General features: G+C 39.7%; 1 protein-coding gene across 5 annotated transcripts in view; it reads left to right on the top strand.

Annotated features, from left to right (window-relative positions):
• Nucleotides 1–22281, top strand: part of ARHGAP21 (Rho GTPase activating protein 21) — a 132904-nt gene that overhangs the window by 1473 nt on the left and 109150 nt on the right. For all 5 annotated transcript variants that reach the window (XM_045535038.1, XM_045535032.1, XM_045535009.1 and 2 more), the window contains exon 2: nucleotides 16–448. In XM_045535038.1, coding sequence (XP_045390994.1) covers nucleotides 386–448 — 63 coding nt within the window. In that variant the 5' untranslated portion in view covers nucleotides 16–385. The remainder of the gene's footprint in view (nucleotides 1–15; nucleotides 449–22281) is intronic.

Here is a 22281-nt window from a genome sequence, read left to right as displayed (position 1 = left end):
TTCTGCTCCTTCTAGGAAGGATCTCCGGGAGCCACGCTCGCGCCTCCGCGACCCGCTCGGATTCCTCCAGGACTCGGGAGTGGCACTGGGAGGAAGGGGACCGCCTTCTGCAGTTGGCGCGGACACCACCTGCCAAGACGACCCGTTGCCTTTGTTTTTTAAGTCTCCAGAAATGGAAGAAGACGGAGAAGTCCGTTGAAGTCCGAAAAACTCACCGCATTTGAAGGGGTTTCCTGAAAACCTTCATTTCCTGGCACTTTGTTTTCTCCAGCCCTGCCCCTCCTCGGAGCCTGGTGCGGAATTCTTCCCTTTTTGGTGTGGTGGCATTTCCACCCCCCAATGTGGACTCCACAGGATTTGTCCCTTCTTTGTAATTTGAAATGAAATGATGGCCACGCGTCGGACTGGTCTGCCTGAGGGAGATGGTGACAAGCTCAAGGCCTGCGAGGTAAGCTCTGGGCGGCATCCCCCGGTCGGCCGGGCGGTGGCCTCAGATGGAGCGTCCTGCGAGTGGGGGGACAGCTGCCACCCGGCCTCACCAGGGGCTTCCCAGGCCTCGAGCTGGTTGGTGGGAGCGCCCCAGCTTGACCAGTAGCGAGGTGAAGCCTTGCCCACTTTTGTTTCCAGGGACTCCAGTGATTCTTTTGCAAGATCCCCCACTTAGGAATGTCCCCATCCTGGTCACCCCTTCTCAGAGCTCGGAATTCTCCCGTCTCTCGTTGCTGTGAATACTACAAGCTTGAGAATAGGGCACTTCAGTATCCGTTTTCCTTCAGTCCCTTTCCTTCAGTATTTTTCGAGTTGAGCTGATTGGAGGTGGCTTTGTGCATTTTCTACGTTGTGTGTGTCTGTCTCCAGGGCTTGCTCTCTGGGGTGGATGGAGAGAGGGCAGTTGGTACGCTCGTTGCACCTAGAACTAAGTCTTTGACACTGACGGCAGTCCTGGCTGCTGTTGCTACAGATCTCTGCTTTGGGTAGAAAAAGAACAGTTAAGGCACAGGTTTGGCAAACGAAAATTACAGTGGTGTAATTCCAACTCCCTGAAAAATCTCCTGCCTTTATGGTTCTTCTATTTATGCCCTTTCTCTGCTGAGGAGTTCTGAGTGCTGTGGGCTGTCAGGTAGCTTGCATTGCTGGTCAGACTAGCATCTTTCCAAGGACCCAAATGATTTTACTCCAGGGTTCCTGAAATTTTTTGAGCTGGCAGGACAGAAATAACAGAAAAATCTATTGACTTATGGCACTTACATACCCTGTTGCCTCTCATATCTTTTTTTTTTTTCCTGCTTTTGTTTGGAAATTGGAGTATTTGGAGTTTACTTCCATAGTGAACATATTGCGTTTACTATTGATGGTTTTTGTAATTTGCTTGCTTGTTAAACAGATTGAATATTGTTATCGTTTAAACTTTACTTTGGAGATGCCTATTTTTTATTGAAAGGTTGAAGATTATTTTAGACAACAGTAACATACCAAAATAAGCCTTCACTGTTTGACTGTTTCTTTTGCACTTCATAAATCATAGTCCTTGAAACAGTGCCTAGTTCTAAGTGTGTTAGTTTTGGCATTTTAATGAAAATGAATCAGAAATTTAATTTTGGTTCATAAAACATGCAGGGAGACTTGCTTCATGCTGTTTACTTCATGTTGGATTAGAAAGTTTATGCAGAAAACGCAGTGAGGAATAGTATGCCATTGCTGTACAATTTATTAGGCAGAACTGTAGGTTTACATTTAGAATCAAGGTTTTACATATTGACATCTGTAAACACCTGCTTGCAGGTAAAAGCATGATTAAGTATAACACCACAATCCTCTGATCATGGTAAACCATAATAACTCCTTTTGGAAGGCCTACCTTCAACCTGGTGATTGCTTAATGTGTATTATAGTTACATAATAATATGTATTGTGGCCCTAAAGCCTTATTTGTCATTGTCTTGTGAATACTTTAATTAGCATGCTATTTGCATTATATTTGCAAGAACTAATGTTATTTGATTTTTTTTCCCTCTGTCATTTAAGGGATGCCCTGAAACCAAGAATTTAGACACATCTTGTCCTTGGCTAGAAAGCAGTGCTTCCAGTTAGTTACACACTTGGCTTTTATTAGCAATGACAGTTATATATTTTCTAACGGCTGTGAAATTTCCTTTCATTTGGACCTTACTGCTGGCATGGCTATATTGTTTCTAGTTTGGGAATGAAGGAAACACAATATTGTCTGTATTTTTCTCATTTAAAATGTATATACATTACTTCAGTTTGGGATTAAACTACAATATTGTTTGGCTTTTTAAAGAATAGGTAGATATTTTGCTTAGATTCTATGTGGAAGTGGAAATAAAGGGGTTTTGTGTTGCCAGAAAACATCTTAAAACCTCAGGGTGGGGAGTGAGGAGATCTTGTGTAATTATTGCCTCTGTTTAGTTGTGACGTATTTTTATCTGATGCTTGTGATGCACGTTAAATCTTGTGAATATTTTTTAGTAATAGAAAGGGAATTGCCGTGGGAATATTTTGGATTGGTAGATATTTAGGTCTTTGAACACTGCATTTAATTTTTGTCCTCAGTTTTATTAGATGTGTTACATTCTAGAGTAGTACTCTCATTCTTTAAAAATTAAAAAAAAATCAATGTTCCTAAATGTGTTTAAATAATAAATTTATTTGTATTTTTAACAAACCAAGAGATGAGCATGTATATCTTAAGAGTAATGCTGTTAAATCAGCCAAAAAAACCTAACTGTAGGACAGAAGAAATCAATGTAGTAAATTAAAAGGAGTCTCTGTTTCATGTCTTATCTAATTAGCTAACTCCACCTGCCATGAATAAGGTCTGTTGCTTTGTTGAAAACCAATCAGAGATTGGTTTCATCTTGACTATTACAATCTAATTGTGTTGATATATGAATACATTTAGGCACTCACTCACCCTCACCCCTCAAGAATATATTGGGAGACTCAAAACAAATAGCAAACAGCCAGCCCTCTTCAGATAAAGAATTGTGATAATTCAGTAGAATATGTCTTGGTCTTATGCAGTAAGGATGGCCCAGATTGTATTCACACAAATTTATGTACATTATGAATCTAAAGATGTATTTTTCAGAATTGGTCTTACTCACTCTGAACCACATAAGTGTTTTTTGGAGTGTGTGTGCCTGTGTGTATATAGTTTGGTCTATGAGTATTCTGACACCGATCCCTGAATAACTTTGCTCACAAAATCACTTGCTGTGGACTGTTTCTTTGCATCCTCTGTGATATTATCACCCCCTTTCATATCATACGTATAGTTTCATCCTTCAAAGATTAACTTGCTGTTTTTTTAACCAAGGAAGTGAAAACTTTCCCTGAGCTTTCTACACTACATGATTTTTTTCATTTCTAACATGGATTTCACTTTCTATCTGTAGTCCATAGGATTATCCAGCAATAGTCTTTTTAGCACTTCAACTGTTACTAAAACAAACTCGCTTGCAATTGATTTATTTCATTTTTATATTTTGCTTCTTCACCTAGGCTAAGATTATTCTAGACTGAAATGTATTATGACTGATGAAATATATTTGTTGGTTGATTTTGGAATAGTGTAAACAATAAGACAAGACATTTTTCTGTGTGTGAATTTATATGGATCCATGCTTTTTGCTTTTATCTCACCTTCTGTTGTTCTTTCTCAGGCCCTCTCTTTCTCTTTCTTTCTCTTTTATAGGGTTCTTCTCCCTCTGCTTGCCACTTTCATGTTTTTACTCAGAGCCGCGAGCCCTTTCCATTCCTCTACTCTTCTGTTCTCTCTCTTGCTGGGTTTTATTTTGCAGTCTCCTTTACTTGCAGATGACTCCAGATCTGTACCTCTATCTCATGTTTGGTGGTTTACCTCTGGGCCTGTGTAGCCCATTGCGCACTTGCTGAACAGTTTTGGGGACAGCCCAACAGGCTTTGCAAATTCAGTGAATTTCACCTCTACCACTAGCCTTCCCTCTTTCCTCCTTTGGGTGAGTAATGCTGCCATCTTCTTATTTGTCCGAGTCAAAAACTATGTCAGCACCCTTGACTTCTCTCTCCCCATTCCTCACATCCAGAGTCCTCTGAATCTCCATTCCAAGTCCCCACTGCCACCACCTGAGTTCAGGTCAGCTGTGTCTCGCTGATGAACCACAGAAATGGGCTTCCTGAGGAGCGTCCCCATGCCCCAGCCTTGTCCCCTTCCAGAGCTCTGTCCCTATTGTCATCAGAATGATCCTTTTGACAGAAGGAAGCTGATCGTTACATTCCTCCACGTGAAACAATGTGAAACAATTTTCTGGCTTCTCCGTTGCCTTTGAAATAAAGTCCAAACTCCTTAGATAATCTGGCCCGCCCTTCTCCTGTCTCACCTGTTCATTCTTTCTGTACTTATATGCTGAACTCCCTTCAGATCCACTGGGACACCACATCTCTTACCTTCAGGTCCTTGTAAATGCTGTTTTCTCCCACCCTTTCTTCCCCTCCCCCCTCCCTCCCCTCCATGGCTGATTTTTACTCATCATTCTGATCTTTTCTTCAACATCACTTCCTCAGGAAAACCTTCCCTCATCCTCCAAGACTCTGGTAATTAGCCCCAGCAACTCAAAACACCCTGTACTTTGTTAGGAATAGCACTCACGTTTATTTATCTATATCCCCCTTGAATTGCAATCCCTGTAAGAGCAGGGACCATGTCAGACACACAGTAAGTGTTCAGTAAATATTGATTGAATGAATAAATGAGTAGCAGGAAAGGCTTTAAATTTGATTCAGTGTTCACTTTGATTCCAGTGTACCGTACTCTCTTGATTATTGTCCCACCTTCTCTGTCTCTTTGAACTTTCCTCAGCTTCCTCATCTGCTAAACCTTCACGTACCTCCTCAAGGCTTAATTTTTTTATTTTTTATTTTAATAGATTTAGGGGTACAAGTTGAATTCTGTCACATGTATATATTGTATGGTGGTGGAGTCTGGGCTTTTGGTGCACCTATCACCCCTGTAGTGTGCATCGTACCCCATAAATTTTCATCCATCACCCCTCCCACCCTTCCCCTTGTGAGTCCCCAATGTCCCTTATACCACTGTGTGTGCCCTTGTGTAGCCGTAGTTTAGCTCCCATTTATACGTGAGAACATGTGGCATTTATTTTTCTATTCCTGGGTTACTTGACTTAGAATAATGGCCTCCAGCTCCATCCAGGTTGCTGCAAAAGACATTATTCTTTTCATGGCTGAGTAGTACTCCATGGTATGTATATGCTACATTTTATTAATCTACTCATGAAGTGATGGGCACTTAGGTTGATTCCATGTCTTTGCAATTGTGAATTGTGCTGTGATAAACATAGAAGTACAGGTATCTTTTTGCTACAATGACTTCTTTTCCTCTGTGTAGATACCCAGTAGTGGGATTGCAGGATCAAATAGTAGATCTGCTTGTAGTTCTTTGAGAAATCTCCATACTGATCTCCATAGAGATTCTACTAATTTACATTTCCACGAACAGTGTATAAGTGTTCCGTTTTCACTACATCTGTGCCAAAATCTGTTGTTTTTTGACTTTTTAATGGCCGTTGTAATTGGAGTAAGATGGTATCTCATTGTGGTTTTACTTTGCATTTCTGTGATGATTAGTGATGTTGAGCATGCTTTCATGTTTGTTGGCCATTTGTCTATCTTCTTTTGAAAAATGCCTGTTCATGTCATTTGCCCACTTAAGGGAGTTGTTTTTTTCTTGCTGAATTGAGTTCTCATGGCTCAGTTTGACGTTCTTTTCTTCTCTCAATACTCAGTTACATGGTTTTATATATCAGGTGTATACAGATAATTTATATATATGTATATACATAACGTATAAGGTTATATGTTTCTTTATGTGTGTATATGTGTGTATCTGTGCCCTGACCTATCCCTCTATCACTTTAAAAAAAAATTTTTTTTTTGTGACAGAGTCTCACTCTGTTGCCCGGGCTAGAGTGCCGTGGCGTCAGCCTAGCTCACAGCAACCTTCAACTCCTGGGCTCAAGCAATCCTCCTGCCTCAGCCTCCCAAAGTAGCTGGGACTATAGGCATGCGCCACCATACCCGGCTAATTTTTTCTATATATATTTTTAGTTGGCCAGCTAGTTTCTTTCTATTTTTAGTAGAGATGGGGGTCTTGCTCTTGCTCAGGCTGGTCTTGAACTCCTGTCCTCAAATGATCCGCCCACCTCGGCCTCCCAGAGTGTTAGGATTCCAGGCGTGAGCCACCACGCCCGGCCCCCTCTATCTCTTGAATCCAAATTCTTGCATTCAACTGACCTCACCTCTCAGACTCTCGGCTTGTGTATTAGACAGGCATATCTAAAACCCAGTTCCTGATTTTCTACATCCATCCCCCAGCCCTCCTTCTCAGGTTTGCACCTTCCAGTCTTCCTCATCAGAAGCAATACCAATCCCACCCTTCCAGGCCAGGCATCTTTGATGTCTCCCTTTCTCCCACAGTGACAGGCAAATCTGGTTGACTGGTTCCTCAGCTTCAGGTCTTGCCAACCTCAGGTTTGTTCTCCACATAGTAATCAGGGCAGCCTGTTTATGATCAATCGGATCATGTCACTCCTTTGCTCAGATTCCTCTAATGGCTTCTCATTTCCCTGAAGATTAAAGGTAGAGTTCTTCCGCTGACCTGCAAAGCCCTGTGCAATTTACCCTCCCACCTCCCTGGTCTCAGCTGCTGTTACTGTCCCCCTGCTTACTCTGCACTTGCCACTCTGGACTCTTGCTCTTTTGCGTGCATGCCAAGCATGGCAGTCCCCCGAGGGAACCCTCTTCCCCAGGTTTCTGCCAGGCTCACTTCCTTGTCTCTTCGGGCCTTTGCTTAGAGGTCACCTTCTGAGTGAAGCTCTGCCAACCACTCCCTTTATTGAACACCCCTTCCCTGCTTCCTGTGCCATGCCCTGCCCTCTTCCTCCCTCACTTTATCTCCCTATCACTTAATCTCTACCTCACATGCTCAGCATTTGGTTTTGCTAGTTTGAGACAGGTAATGTATCTAGAATGTAAGTAAGGGTTAAGGGTGCAGAGTGTGTTTTGTTCACATTGTATTTCTTGTGCCTAGAAGAGTGCCTAGCACATAACAGGCCCTCAGTAAATATTTTTTTGAATGAATGCAGACTTAGAAAAATTCGAAGATGTTACTCAGTTTGCATTCAGGCATGTCATAAGTGAATACTTCTTTTAAGTTATACAAAATATGTGGAGTATGAAGTGTATGTTCTTCCTCGTCCATTTCCATTAGAACTGCTGTTAAAATTTTTGGTGCCTTTTTTCTTTGTATCTTTCTTACCTTTGGAAAGCTGGTAACCAAGTAACGGTAACCAAGACAATGTGTAGTACAAATGTATGAAAGAATTTGCACTAAAAGGTGAGATGATAATTAACAGACTAATGAAAGGGTAATCAGACAGGTTGATAGGAGAACTATAAAAAGGTAATATGTCTGTATTGACAATGTTTTATTTCTTAGAATGAATGGCTAGTATATGAATGTTCCTTATTATATTTTTATTTTTTCATGTTATAACCAGCTAAACATTACGACATTGACTATGACAAAATGTTAATAGTGGATTGTGTTATTTTTGTATTTTTTATTTCCAAAATGATAATACAAAGACATTACAGATTTAAAAAATAGGTACTATGTTACCAAGCTTGTGAAAATCTGGTTTCTAGCAAACGCACACTGCCTAAAATAATACTTAAACACTTTTTTAAAAGCATGTGTTTTCTTCATTGGAGGCCTAGGATTCATTCCAGGCTAGTTATAGTATAATATCATATAACACTATTATTTCATTTTAAACGTGTGGTTCCTTCATGTGCCTGAACTTAGATGTCAGAATAGCATGGCATGTCAAAACCTTTATGCTGCAAGTTAGGGTTAAAGGTAAAGCCTATTGGAACTGAGAATAGTGGCAGTAGCAGCAGCAGGTATCATTAAGTGGCATTTCAGCAGAAGTCTGGATTTGAGTGTATTCAGTAGAACCTAGCACTAGACAAAAGCCATCAACAAAATGATGATTAAAGATCTCCAGAAATTGTTAGTGTTCCTTAGCATTCATTTCTTCCAAGTGAAACATTTTGTGAAGTCCATTGTGCCTTGATAGTCTTCACTTCTTTAGTTACTACTAGGTCAAGTAATCTCTAGTACAAAAGTAAGTAATATTCAGTTTCTTTTGTTCTTTGCTTTGTGAAGGGTCCTGTCATCTTATTATATTTAACAATATGCTGATTAAGTATGGGCAATGCTAGTGTTGATAAGATGCACAGATGCTGTTATTGAATGCAGCTATTTTCTGTTACAGAAAGACCATATGGTAGGCACTTGTTTTTCTTTCTGGTTGATGTGATTAGATTACTAAAATAAAAGGTTATTAGGCTTAAAGATTGCCCTAGTATTTATCTAATTTTAATTGACCATATAGAATTAAATATATTAAAATACAACAAGCCTTCTATATATTCTCTGGTTTGAAGTAGAAAGACAACTTCATGCAAAAGCTCAATTTTGGATTGCTTTCACCAAAATAGTTTTGTAGTTTAAGTGCCTTATTCTCACAAAATTAGTATTGTGCAAATAGTTTATTTCACAATAAAATTGGGAAGATGGTGTTTTGTGTTCCCAAAATAATCTGAAAGACAGATGGATAACACCTGTATCATAGGTTTAAGAAACTTGATGTGATGGAAATGTTTTATAAATCCTTTTCCTTCTAGCTATTTATTAATATGCAAGAAGTTCCACTGTGTAGATTTATGAATAAAAGAATAGATTTGGAACCCAAATTTGATATTTGTGAATATTCATCTGTTTTGGGGAAAGTATTTAGACCAGGACAAACTGCTTATTATTATCAAAAGAATGTCAAGTTAAAGACTGTATTTACTTTTCCCTGGTGACTAGCTGCTGTTGAGTCTTCTGTTTGATATTGGGTGTGTTTGGATTCAGGAGTGGTTACTTACTGCCTTTTCTCCTTGTTGCTTATCTCTGTTCTGGACAGACATCTGGCATAGTTAGGAGTAGTGTCATATATGTATGCATTGCTGTTTGTAATCCCACAGCTTCTTTGTCCTTCTTATAACCTAATGAAGACATATTCTCTTGACTTCTATTTTTTTTGTTCACTGTACTAATCCTTAATATATTGAGAGGACTTATGTTCTTACAGTATAGAGAATATACTTAAATATCAGATACAAAGCTGGGTTTATGATTACATTTAGATTTTTTTTGAATATGGCTTAGCTCTGTGGTCCCCAACCCCTGGGCCTCAGACCAGTACTCTTCCGTGGGCTGCTAGGAGCTGAGCTGCACAGCGGGAGGTGAGCAGTGGGTGAGCCAGTGAAGCTTCATCTGTATTTACAGCCACAGCTCCCCATAGATCGGATCATTGCCTGAGCTCGGCCTCCTGTCAGATCAGTGGCGGCATTAGATTCTTACAGGAGCACGGACCCTGCTATAAACCGTGCATGCGAGGGATCTAGGTTTCATGCTCCTTGTGAGAATCTAATGCTGATGATCTGAGGTGGTGATGCTAGTGCTGGGGAGTGGCTGCCAGTACAGATTATCATTAGCAGAGGGGGTTGACTGCACAGAGACCATAAGTCAATTGCTTGCGGACTCTTATCAAAACCCTATCAGTGAATGGCAAGCAACAATATCATAATAATAGAAATAAAGTGCACCATAAATGTAATGCGCTTGACTTGATTCATCCTGAAACCATCCTCCCCTCCCTGGGTCTGTGGAAAAATTGTCTTCCATGAGACTGATCCTTGGTGCCAAAGGGTTGGACTGCTGGGTTAGCTGGGATGATCTTGGGGATTAATAGGCACTATTTTTTTTTTTAACCTCATGGTATTTAGACATTCTTACTACCCAGTATTTTCCTGATAAATACAGATTTTATATTTAAATGAATTTGTGTAAGCTTGATCAGTGAAACCTACTTTCTCCTCTGGGTTCTGCATATTGGCTTCTGGAAACATATGCTAGTGGATGTGAGGGGAAGGGAAGGCTCTGTGCACTGGGTTTCAATCAGATGCTTTATTATATTGCATTTAGGAAATTGTTTTTCAGTTTATTAACACCCTTCATCTAATAGGCACCCTTCTGTGTCCATAGGTTGTATATATCGTTGGCCCTCTGTATCCATGGGGCTCCACATTGTGGATTCTACCAAACATGGATTGAAAATATTTGGGAAAAAAATTGCATCTGTACTGGACATGTTCAGACTTTTTATTCTTGTCCTTATTCCCCAAACAATACAACATAACAACTGTCTACTAGTATTTACATTGTGTTAGCTATTATAATACAGTAGAGAGATTTAAAGTACACGAAAAGATGTGCGTAGGTCATGTGCAAATATTACTCCACTTTATCTCAGGGACTTGAGCAACCTCAGATTTTGGTATTTTTGGGAGGTCTTGGGACCAATCCCCCATAGTTGGTGGGGAATGGCTGTATATCCATTTTGTAGGACGTAACTCCAATCTGCCTCTGTCTTCACATGGCCTTCCTCACTGTGTGCCCAGCCTCCCTCTGCCTTTCTCTCAGAAGGTCACGTGCCATCGGATTCATGGCCCATCTAGAGAATTCAGGATGATCCCATCTCAAGACCCTTAATTATATCTACAAAGACCCTTTACCCGAATAAAGTCACATTCACAGCTTCCAGGTGGACATATCTTTTGGGGGGTTACTATTCAGAACTCTACACTGGGGGTTCTTCTGTTTGGTCACCCCCTACTGCCTCCCTTTGCCTCTTGTTTTGCAAGTGCTGATGTTGTTCAGAACTTGCAGGTGGTGTTAGTGGTTTGTCTCTACTCACATTATTTTGGGGTTCATAGGGGTACCCATCACCTAGTTTTATTGTAAATATTGCCCATGTGGTTGGTTGGTTGGTTGTTTTTTGGCTTGCTATCTGTCTGCACTGTCCTTTATTGGGGGAAGGAAGGGGGAATTTGGGGAAATTTCTATGTTCATTCTTAAATAAGAAAGAGATGGATAGTTCTAGAAATATTTTCCTCTTTGTGAAACTGGCTGCATTTTCTAAAGGATTTTACAGATGAAGATGTTCCCAAGTGCAGACTGTGAAGATATGAAAAGTAGACTATGTTTAGGAATGATTATAAAAGCTTGAGTACAGTTGGGCCTTTATTAGTCTCTGAGTCTTTTTTTTTCCCCCTCTTTTTTGTCATGAACTTTTGTTTAGTGGTTCTTAACTAGAAAGGTCTATCAGAAATACCTTGGAACTGTTGAAAATCAGATACCTGAAACCCTTCCTTTCCTTCTCCCAGAATTTTTCAGAATCTTAGGGTAGGGATGGAGTAATTAGTGTCAATGTGTTTAGAGATTTTGCTAGAATCCCATGTGCTCCAACTGCTTTCTTACTGAGATTATTTGAGGAAGGAAGCAACTTGTGTTTTGCCTATAACAATGATAATGACCTTTTGGTCCCAAGGTAAAAGTTATTCTATCTTAAAATGATTCAGGTTTGATACTTCTAGTGCCAGAGATTCCTATATATTTAGAATTGTCCTTCCACATTCATTAACTCATTCAACAAATATTTATTGAGCACCTTCTAAGTGCTGAACACTGAGGATACGGTGGTAATAAAAATACAAAGTCTGGTTCCTGCCTTCATGGATATACTTGGGTAATGGGAAGTGCAAACAATTGAACAAGTACTTATGATAGAGTACGATGAATACAATTTCAGGAGAAGGTTAAGGAGCTATGGAAACATACAGTGGACAGACCTCACCTAGTGTATGGATCGAGGAAAATCCTCCTGGGAAGATTGTCTAAGCAAAGTCAGGAAGGAGTTAGGGAAAAAGAAGAGAAGAATGTTCTGGCAGAGGAAACAGCCTTAGTTTCTTAATGTGCTACAGGTGATATTAGCCACAGCTAGGGAAAATTTCTAATATCTCATTGGACGAAAAAAGTAGAAGATCAAGGAGGGGAAAAATGAGAAACAGCATTTATTGAGTCTTTGCAAAGTACTCAAGTTAGTTTTCATAGAAAGAACAACTCTTATTTTTACTTGTATTTCATCAGTTTGCATATCATCTACCTTGCATAATTATAGCAACAAATAAAACTGACAGAGGTTTGTGCAAAAAGACAACTGACCTGTGTTAAGCTTGAGTGTCACTTAGTGGGAGCAGAAATGAGTGGCTTGAGTATCTTCCTCGATACAGGAGTTGAGCTGGCCATGGGATCAGTCAGGACTCATGCAGAAGGAGTCGAGAATTTTGGTCTCTCTGGCAAGTCGGTCAGAGATCGAGTAAGGCAGCATCCATGGGAATCATCCTTTTGGGAATGGATGAGTGCACTGGGGGAGACAGCAGAGACGAGGGTCAAAGTCAGAACATTAGGGAGCACCGCCAGTTACAGGTCAGAGACAGACAAACTAGCTGAAGATTTCAAGACAGACTAGTTAGAAACAAGCTTTCCAGGAGCCTCAGTTTGCAGATTTTGAGGACTTTGAATTTGCTCTTCATATTTAGACTTTTGAGCAACCTTGCAACTTTATTTGTTTTTAACCCAGCTTTTCCCAAACTTATTTTGCCTTTGAACACTTTTTTCACTTTAATTCATATTCTGCATCCTACGGAACTAGCAGGAACATACTTTGGGAAACACTACTGTATAGAAGCAAAAAGGTGCAACAGAAGGTATTTAGGCAGGGTAGTCATATGATTAGCTTTTGGTTTAAAGGATTCTTTTGTTAGTCCTCCAGAGACAAGATTCCAGAGAGGAGCGAGACAGGATGTGTGAGAGGACAGCTGGATGCCCTTGTGATAATCCAAGAGAAAGTTGATGGGGCCTGAATTTAGCCAGTGGCAGTGGCATAGAAAAAGGATAATTTAATATGTATTTTAGAAGAAGTGACACGGTTTGGTAGCTGGACATAAGGGGCAGGGAAGAAGGAGTTGGGTGACTCTGGTTTCCGTTTGGGTGACCAGGGGCATAAGTTGTGCTGCCACTGTGCAGATTAGGGAGCACAGGAGCTGGTGCAGGTTGAGAGGGAAGTTAGTGAGTTCAGCTTTGGACACATAGCATGAGGAATCTAGTTGTATGTGCTTAGCACAAGTTTAGTCATGTAAATTTGGAGCTTGGGAGAAAGGGTGGCATTGAAGAGGGGTTTAGAAATAATTCATACTTAAAATCATGGGTCTGAGATGACATTAGAGATAGCATAAGAAATGAGGGGGGTCAAGGATAGAATTCTGATTTAGATAGAGGAGACAATCTTAAGAATATTGATAATAATCATCTATTCTGTGCCTGTTAGACACCATATTTTTTTTTAAGATAGGGTCTTGCTATGTTGCCTCAAAATCCTGGGCTCCAACGATCCTCCCACTTCAGCCTCTGGGACTACAGGCTTAGACACTGTTTTTAAGCAGATGTTAATTTATTTTATACTAAAACTCCTATGAGGGGAGGTGTTGCTATCCACATTTTACAAATGAATGATATGGAGCTCAAAGGTTAAGCTGTTAGTTCCTCCTCCTATATCTGGTAGGTAGCAGTGGAGGAACTGGAGGCTGTCTTACTAGGGTCTAGGCCCACTTTGCTATATTGCCTTTTGCAAAAAAGGAATAGAGAAGTAGTGAGAGAACCAAGAGAGTAGTAATGTGGTACCCAGGTACTGAAAGAGTTGTTAGCAGTGCCAGATGGTACTGAGAGATTAACAAAAGACCACGTATCCTTTGGTACCCTTTGGATTGAGTCAGTGCAAGGGTCACTGATGATGCCACAGCCTTGTGTTGGAATTAGTTTACTGTGGACCGTAGCGAGCGCGATTGATTTATTATCTAACACCTTCCCAAGTTGTATTTTCCTCGAATGAATAAATACTAGCCTATGATACGCAGAAAGAAGGAAAAAGCAATGATCTTTTAAAAATAAAATAATATTAAATACTGAATAAGACTTTTATGAAAAAGTCTCTCCTTCGTGATCTAATGATTTACAGGTACTGCTGTTTTGGGAAGATGATGTAGTTCTGCCAGTTAGCTCTTGCCACTTAGACAGAAAAGGGGAGGGGAGGATCCTATTTGTGGATCACATCACTGCAGAGCTCTTGCAACCCGCTGCTGTGCTGACAAAAGCTGAGTCAGAGAAGAGACGCGGACTGCTCTCTAGGCAGGCATGGCCCAGTTCAGGTTTTTAGACTGCATGATCAACCACAATTGGAGTTTGTTGTGCAATCTGTATTGTGCCTGGAGTGGTCAGGTTGGTTTAATAAATATATACATATTTGCTTGTTAATTAAACACTGCTATAATGTATAAAGCAAAAAAAAAAATAGTGAAAATGCTGGATATGAAAGCACTGCCTTCCTGTATCAGTAAAAAAATTAATCTTTTAGACTGTTAGTTTTTGTTGAAATACTTGTTTAATATGACATATCTCAATTCTTTAGTTATGTTAAAAGAATTCAGTTAATTCTTAAGTAGTATAGATGGAACTGTTTGTAGAGCTTTAAGTGATGGGGGAGGGGAAGTTAGAATGAATTACTTTAAAACTTGCAAAAATTAAAGCAATATATTTGTAATGTGTAAGGTAAGTGTATATTTTTGAAGGCATTTCATATTGTGTTTATAAGAAGGTAGGTGAGATTTTTGGAATGAATTGCTTTTTAGCTAGGTTTTCATTTTTAGTGAAATAAAAATAGTTATCTTGCAACAGAGAAAATTTGCTGGGCATATTTTTTACGATAGGTATATCATCTGCTTTTGAGTTTTCTTTCCTAAGAAGCAAAAACTCTTCTCTCTTCAATTGTAGATCAACATTGTCATTATCAGGTGCAGACTGCTTTTGTAAATCATAAATAATATTGTACATATCAGTATAATAGCTTCTCTTAGAGAAGAGAAAGAGACCAGGATGATAGCTTTTGTTCTAGTTATCAGTGAATCTTTAGAAACTATGAATTATTAACCTTGTAGGTTATTAACCATCTTGTGGTTGTCTTCCTGTGAAAAATAAGTCCTTGTAATATTGTTTGAAATTTAGAAGAAAAAGTGAATTTAAAACATTGAAAGCAATGAACGATAAATAAAATGTACTGACCACCCTTGCCGCACTCCCTGCCATCTCTTAGTTCTTCCATAGATGTGACGTCAACTTCTTAGTTTATGAGACATGAAATTAGTTCCACGTGGGACTTTGGGGTCTCCAATACTTTGCTTTATGTGCTATTTCTTTAAACTGGAATGGTGAAGACATATTTTTATAGTTTAGGCTGGGCACAGTAGGCTAATGTAGCAGAGAAATCAGAGCTGGAGAAGGTCATTTAGTCTATATTTCTTCCAGTGTAAGATTGATCTCTCAGTGCACTTTCTAGTTCGCTCCTTAATGGACTTACATTACCGTAAAAGTATGGATCTTGAATGGCTACTAAGAGAATATAAGAAAATAAATCCTGCAATGATGTTAACATGTAAAATTCATGATATCAGCAGCCTAATAAAGCGGAAAGTTTTGAAAAATTTTTAGTGTTTAGTAACTAGTTTGCAGCTATTACTAAACTCATTAGTTAGTCTCCTCATCAGAAAAGTGTTTGAGGTCTGAGACCTTTTTAAACACTTCTTCATTCTGGCTAATCTCAAGGGAATATTTGAGTTGTGATAGAATCAGGGATACATTGATCTAGCAAGCCAGTGATAGGGGCTTTTGGATGTGCCTTGGCCTGGGGTTTTGCCAGGGTGATTGTGGCTGCCATCCTGTGGTTTAGACATGGTAATAGCCCACTTAGTTGCTAGCATCTCTCATAAGTAGAGTTTGTAGAAGTTAGCATAAAGTAAAAGTGACATGTGACAACATCTCCTGTGGCTTTTATGCCACCCTTAAAGTATTTGGTGGAGGTCACTAACTCAGTGCTTTTGGAGCCAAGCAGTTGATACATGAAAAGAGTTGAAGAGAGTCAGGTGTTAGACAATAGGGGCTGGTGGAGTCTGTGGATAACTGGAGAGTCAGCTTTAGGAAATTGTTGCCATGTTGGACCCACTGTTGTTAGATCATTTAGTTTTCATGAGAAGCTAAAAATTTGGATTTTTATGTGAATTTATCCTAATTTTTAAATGTCAATAACTAATTCAAGTTTTTCAAAATAATGGGATCTATGTGAGGTACATGTGCTGGCCAGATGTGGCTCTAGACTTCCAATGTGTAACTTCTGATTTGTGGAAAGACTTAGGGCAGTAGCTGGTTTCTTTTGCGTTTCACCCTTGAAGCTAAGCAGTGCCCAAGGATGCTGCTGGATGCCTTTGGAAAGCTTTCGTATAGGTCAGGAAGAAGCATGGGAGAGAAAGAAAAGAAGTCAATGAAAAGACAGGGTGAGTAAAGAAAGAGGCTGTCTGGAGAAGGAGACAGAGAACAGAAATGATGTGATGGGCCGTGGCAGGGAGCCACCACGTTTCTCAGGTGGCATCCTGAGAATTCTGATCAAGGTTACTGTCTTTATTAAATCCTTCTACACTATTGTGGAGAGGCAGTATAGTGTTGGAGTTAAAAGTACAGATTTTAGTGCCCAAGGTGTGGATCAAGGTTTGGAGCTGTTCCTGGCTCTGTGGCAATGATATGATTGCAGCATCACTTACCTGCCACTGCCTCCTCATCTCTGGTAGTACCACGTCAGGGATTGTTGCGAAGATTAACATGAGATGACCTGGGTGCAGCACTGGACATAGAGCTTGGCATATTGAGTACTTAGTACATGCTTACAATTATTTAATATTATTCATGTATTCTAGGTTGGTATAGTACTCTAGGTGACATTACATGGATTTACATTGGAAATAAAAAGATGGTAGTAAAGGGTTCCATTAATTTAATTTTTAAAGTTGTAAATAAAATGCATGGTCCCTTATAAAACTTGGAAAATATAAATTAAAATTGATCTGCATAGTGTCATCATTCAAATTCAACTCCTATTAATATTTTGATATGTGTGCTGCCAGTTTTTTCCCAGTCCATCTAGTGTTACGTGTGTGTGTTTTACAAGTTGGAATCCTATTATGTACATTTTTTTCATTTTGTGACATCATTTGCAATGGCTGCATAATATTCTAGTTAGAAAGAATATATAAATGTGTATATGTAAATCATTTGAATATTTAAATTGCTTCTAGATTTTTGCTATTATAAATAAAGTATGGTGAATATCTTTGTGATTTTAACTGTTTCCTGTTGAGGGTTATTTTCACAGTTTCAGAAGTGAAATTGCTGGGTCAGAGTGATAATATTTTTAACTTAAAAAATGTATTTCTGTATCAATTCAGAAAATCTTAGAGAGGACATTGTTCTTGGGTTTTATGAGAGATGAGTGAATTACAAAATTTTATAGATTATAATACTGTCAGTTCTCATACCACCATTAGGAAGAGAGGGCCCTGTCTGTGTTTCTTTATTTCTCCCCCCCCCCCACCTTGATGTGTCATAAATTTGAAATGTTCCAGTCAGTGTTTAGAACTAGGGTCTGAATGTTTGGTAATAGTGGAGCCAGATACAAGAAGTGCATTTCACATATATTGACATATCCCATAATCCCATTTCTCGGTTTTCCTTCAAATCCAATGGCAATTGTTACTGCATAGCTACATATGTAGAGAACTGACAAGGAACACCGGGAACAGCCCACGTAGGAGATCTGGCATTATCATTCTTTTTTTTTTTTTTTTTTTCAAATTTTCCCCTGATAACTGCACAGTATGGCATTATCATTCTTTGTATATATTTGTGTACAGCCTGCGGTCTGTCTTCAGTTCCGCAGCCAGTGTGAGCCTTTTGTAAACATGGGAATATGGTATTCTACTCAGAGCCTCCCCAAAGACTGCCCATGTCACTTAGCATAAAAGCCAAGGGCCTTAACAAGATTACTTCCCTTCTGTCATTATCTCATTACCTTGTTTTCACTTGCTTTTTTCCTATGCATTCTCTCCTAACTGGCCTCCTTGCTGTTTCATTCTCAGGGCCTTTGCACTGACTGTTCCCTCTTCCTGAAATGCTTTATTTCACATCTCTGTACTTGTTTCTTCACTCTTTTTAGGTGTTTACTCACATGTCCCCTTCTCAGAGAAGTGTTCTGTTCAGATTTGTTGTAAAATGTTATGAAGGGAGAAATAATCCCATCATTAAAGGTGGTGCACTTTTTTCATTGAAAGAAGGTTGTAAAATGATTGGAAATTTTATTTGACAGAAACAGTGATTTTGTATAAGTCCATTTCAGGAAGGAGGAGCCAGAGCAATCCTGGAGTGGATGCTTTGAGCTGGAAACTACCAGGAGATGGATAGCCGTACTGAGGACCCAGCATGCATCTTCCTCTCTTCCCTGGGGAAACCAAATGGAAGGCAGAGAAGCTGCGTAGAACCTTTTTTTTTTTTTTTATTGCTTCCTCCTAGAAGTGCCTTCTTCTCTCCCTCCTTCCCTTCCTCCTTTGTTAAGAAACAGTTGGTAGCCTAGGGCTTAGTTTGTTCCTTAGAGCTGTTAAATTGCAGCTGCTTCTAACACCTGCAAAAGGAGGCTTTACATTGATAAGGTAGGAAATTGGAAATAGGCCTTGTGACACTTAAGTTACTTTAAATTCTTGCTATTCTAAGTGTGGTCCACAGACCAGCAGTACCTGTGTCCCTGGAAGCTCAGCTCCCAGCCTAGATTCAGAGAATCTTAATTTGCATTTTAACAAGCTCCTCAGGTGATTGTCCTGCACATTAAAGCTCTGCCTTAAACAATGAAAGAGAGTTAAAGGGTTTTCTTTTTCAGAGGTACTTAATATAACTGTTTTTCTTCAAATGTTACATTGTATCTTCCTTTAAACCTTAAGGTGAATGCAAAGTATAATGGTGTTGACTCTTATTTAATAATTTTATTTGAAGAAAAATTCAAAGTGACTAAATGTTCCTTCTCTGTTTTCAACCACTGGATCAGAGCCCAAATTAATCCAGAATACCTGATCAGAAAGAAAAAGACCTCAATTTTTCATGTTTTATATCTTGTTATTAACATAGGGGAAAACCTAAACTGTCTTTAATTCTTATTATTTCAATCAGAGAATTAGGACTTCAGGCTAAGGAGTCTGAGGGTTGTGCCTTGCTAAGAATAATCCTTTAAATTGGCTTTTTTCTTGGCTTGACCTCCAGGACAGCCGTCTCTGTGGCTTGGTGGGTGTGCTTTGTTAGTGTTTCTCTCTCCTCTCGCTCACTGCTCATTCCACACAAATGCTTTATGCTGGAGCTGAGTAGGAGACATCAGCTGGAAGTGGCATGGGAGAAACTTGCTGGTGGGCAAGGAGAACGTGGGATTAGCACAAACGCTTACACGTGCGGGGATGGTTGCCAAAAGGCACAGATGGCTGATTTGCCACAGGTAGAGTTTGCAGGTGAGAGCAAGAGAATTAAAGGACAGAGGCCTATTAATCATTGTTAGAGAAACCCAGCCAGACCACTTCTGTGTTTCACCAGTAGTATTTGAGACCTAAAGCTTCAGAATTGTAGATATCAGAACTATTGGCCTGCAGAGGGTGGGAGCAGGACCCCACCTTTCTATGCCCTATGGTTAGCCCCATCACACCGGCCTCTAAAATGGTGAAAAATGCCACAAGGAGATTAAAAATAGGTACCATTTAGGGAGTCCTTGCTATGCATCACTTTACATATTTAAACTTCTTTAATTCTTGTAACTTGTAACAACCCTATGGAGATGATCTGATTTTCACATTCCCGTTTTTACAGATGAGGAAACTAATGAAACAAGGGGTTGACTCGTCCAGGGCCGCACAGCTAAGAGGCTGCAGAGCAGGATGCACACCCAGGAGGCAGGCCCTGGAAAAAGGACGATAAGAGCAGGAAAGGGGGGAAAAGATGAGGGAATGTCTGGGATGATAAATACACAGTATTGAAGAACTAAAAATGTTGAAGAGCAGGCTAAGAAACGTAGAAAAACAGGGCAGATTAGGTTTCCCGATAACTATCAGTGGCTGTGAGTTTTTGATGCCTTTTGTAACGTTGATGAGTTGGGGCTCTTCCTCTGTGCTGTTACTTCAGTATATTTATGCATATATATTAGAAATGCTAATGTTCTATTATAGATGTGTAAATATATTGAGTTGGTAAACATGTTATCTAAACAATATAATTATAAACAGTGAACGCTGGTGAGCACAGTTCAGTGTTACAGTTTCAAAAAGTAGCACCTGTAATGTTGTTTAACAATATATATAATTGCTTTTAGCTGTGGTTACATTTGAATTGTAAGCAATTTGCTTTAATATCTAGTTCTGTGTTGATGGTTAATAGCAAGCCACCTGCCTCTGGATCTGTAACTTAGAGGACCTTGTAGGTGTTTGGCCTAGGTGTTCTCCCTGGGAGCTCTATTGATGGGTAAAATCAGGTTTAAATGGTTAAGAAAGAAAATGGAAATCTCTGAAAGAAAAGGCAGATTTCAAAGGAACAGTCTAAACGGTATGTGGAAGAATGATCTATTTTGGCTTCTTGGTGATAAGTTGGACTTGATCACAGGAGAAAAGCACTTTGAAATGTTAACTTTTGAAAGTTACCTCTTCCCCAACTTTGGGGAAAACAGTTGACTTGAGAGTAGGGACAACTGCACACTATAGTTTTGCTGCTGCTTGGCTGTATGATTCTGAGCAAGTCTGGGAATTCCGTGGGTTTTAGTTTTCTTATGTTGTAAACTGATGAGTTGATTTTCAGGGCTGCCTATTATAATTCTAGTTCTAACAAAAAATGATGCTTAGAAAAGCAGGATATGTTTTATATACTACTGTATATCTGAGAAATGAAATTTTAACTCCTGTGTTGTACCATGTTAATTCATGATTGACGGGGAAACTTGCTGATGTAAGGTACCATTTGTAGTGACTTTCACTTTAAAGGATGAGTGGGAAAATCTTTCATTTAATACGAACTACACAGTAGGTTCCATTTAGTTTTGTTTAAGGGTGGTCATATATAAGCAAACGTAGAGCTATAGAATTCAGTAATTTTATCAAGAAAATGCCTTAGAATTCCCCCCTAAATGCAGTATGTATTGCTCTCACATGATTCTGCCTCTTAGTTGAAGAAGATAGTGTTTAACTCATCAGGGTTTGAAATAGAAACCATGAAACTGTGTTCAAATATATGTATTAAAAAAGCATACTTCAAATGGATGGCCAGTTTGGGAGTAGCAGGGAAAGTGTGGACTGAAAGGGAACAATAGGAACAGTGATAAGAAGACGAGGGGTAGGAGTGGGGCGGAGAGAGAACAGACTACGCAGAAAGGTAAGGAAACAGAAAGCAGAAGGTAGGGTACGTCTGTCTGTGTCTCTCCCCCCGCCCGCCTCGTTTACTTTTTCCTCTTGCTAGAAAGCATCCCTGTACTTGCCATGTGGTCCTCACTCCTTCATCCAGACCCCTTTGCAAGGCCATCTGCCCATCTGCTAGCAGCCAGTAGCTCCAACTGCCCCTCCCCTCTGGACAGTTTCCCTTGACTTAATGAGCTTTGCCTCTCCTGGGACGTTGTTCCACCTTTCCCAGGGTCAGGTGAGAGCCAACGATAGGCTGCCCCTAGGAACAACATGTTTTGTTACTGGTCTCTATAGATTCCAGGCCTCTTGATGCCATTCTGATTTTTTTTTTTTAAAGAGACAGTGTCTCACTCTGTTGCCACGATGAAGTGCAATCTTGTGATTATAGCTCACTGCAACCTTGAACTCCTGGGCTCAAGCAATTTTTCTGCCTCAGCCTTCTGAGTAGCTGGGATTATAGGTCACATGTCATCACGCCAACTATTTTTAAAAAATTTTTTTGTATTATAGAAGTGGGGTCTTGCTGTATTGCCCAGGGTGGTCTAAAACTCTTGGCCTCAAGTGATCCTTCTGCTTCAGCCTCCCAAAGCTCTGGGATTACAGGTGTGAGCCACTGCATTTGACCACCATTCTGATTTTGATACTCGTTCCTGAATTGTGCCTTGACTCTGAATGTTCAGTGCTGCTAATTGGCCTTTGCTGTTTTGTAATCCTGACATCCTCATTGCTCCATAAGAAGCCCAGATTTATAGTATCTTCTGCAGTTCTGGTATCACTGCTTCATTTAACATGGCTATCATTTTTGCCAAACTTTCTAAAGCCATCGCGGTACATATTTGAGCCTCAGTGTGAAATCCTGTGTTGGGTAAGAGTGCCTCATCTCAACCTTAATCCAGCTTT

This window comes from Lemur catta, chromosome 1 (genome assembly GCF_020740605.2).
Source record: "Lemur catta isolate mLemCat1 chromosome 1, mLemCat1.pri, whole genome shotgun sequence".
NCBI classification, from domain to species: domain Eukaryota; kingdom Metazoa; phylum Chordata; class Mammalia; order Primates; family Lemuridae; genus Lemur; species Lemur catta.
Note: the sequence above shows the minus strand (reverse complement) of the source record. Positions and strands in the feature narration are given on the sequence as shown.